We start from the raw sequence: 456 nt of genomic DNA, 5'->3' as shown, positions 1-456 counted from the left end.
AGGGCCATGTGTCCGCAGGGTGGCTCACCTTGAGGACACGGTTCTTCTGGGGTTTGTTGACGCACCCAACCACTCCTGGGGGTGTCCCCAGGGCCATGTGTGTTGTCCCCACCCAGGGCCATGTCCCCGTGTGTCCCCTACATGTCCCCATGTCAACTCACCTTGAGGTTGTAGTTCTTCTAGGGTTCCTTGAGACACCCAACCACTCCTGGGGGTGTCCCCAGGGTATCTCCAGGATGTCCCCAGGGCCATGTGTCCCCCCAGGGCCATGTGTCCGCAGGGTGGCTCACCTCGAGGACGTGGTTCTTCTGGGGCTTCTTGAAGCACCCAACCGCTCCCGGAGGTGTCTCCAGGACCACGTGTGCCCCCCAGGGCCATGTCCCCTGCATGTCCCCATATCAACTCACCTCGAGGACGTGGTTCTTCTGGGGCTTCTTGAAGCACCCAACCGCTCCC

The 456-nt window shown here is 61.8% G+C and overlaps 1 protein-coding gene across 1 annotated transcript in view; it reads right to left on the bottom strand.

Annotated features, from left to right (window-relative positions):
- The window catches only part of LOC104838511 (calmodulin-regulated spectrin-associated protein 3-like), a gene marked incomplete at its 5' end in the record, with an annotated part of 4,573 nt that overhangs the window by 549 nt on the left and 3,568 nt on the right, over positions 1 to 456 (bottom strand). Inside the window, one exon of the mRNA XM_010578274.1 lies at positions 29 to 75. Within this exon, the coding sequence (XP_010576576.1) occupies positions 29 to 75 (47 nt within the window). The remainder of the gene's footprint in view (positions 1 to 28; positions 76 to 456) is intronic.

The sequence above is a fragment of the Haliaeetus leucocephalus genome, unplaced genomic scaffold (genome assembly GCF_000737465.1).
Source record: "Haliaeetus leucocephalus isolate CR32 unplaced genomic scaffold, Haliaeetus_leucocephalus-4.0 Scaffold618, whole genome shotgun sequence".
Lineage (NCBI taxonomy): Eukaryota > Metazoa > Chordata > Aves > Accipitriformes > Accipitridae > Haliaeetus > Haliaeetus leucocephalus.
Note: the sequence above shows the minus strand (reverse complement) of the source record. Positions and strands in the feature narration are given on the sequence as shown.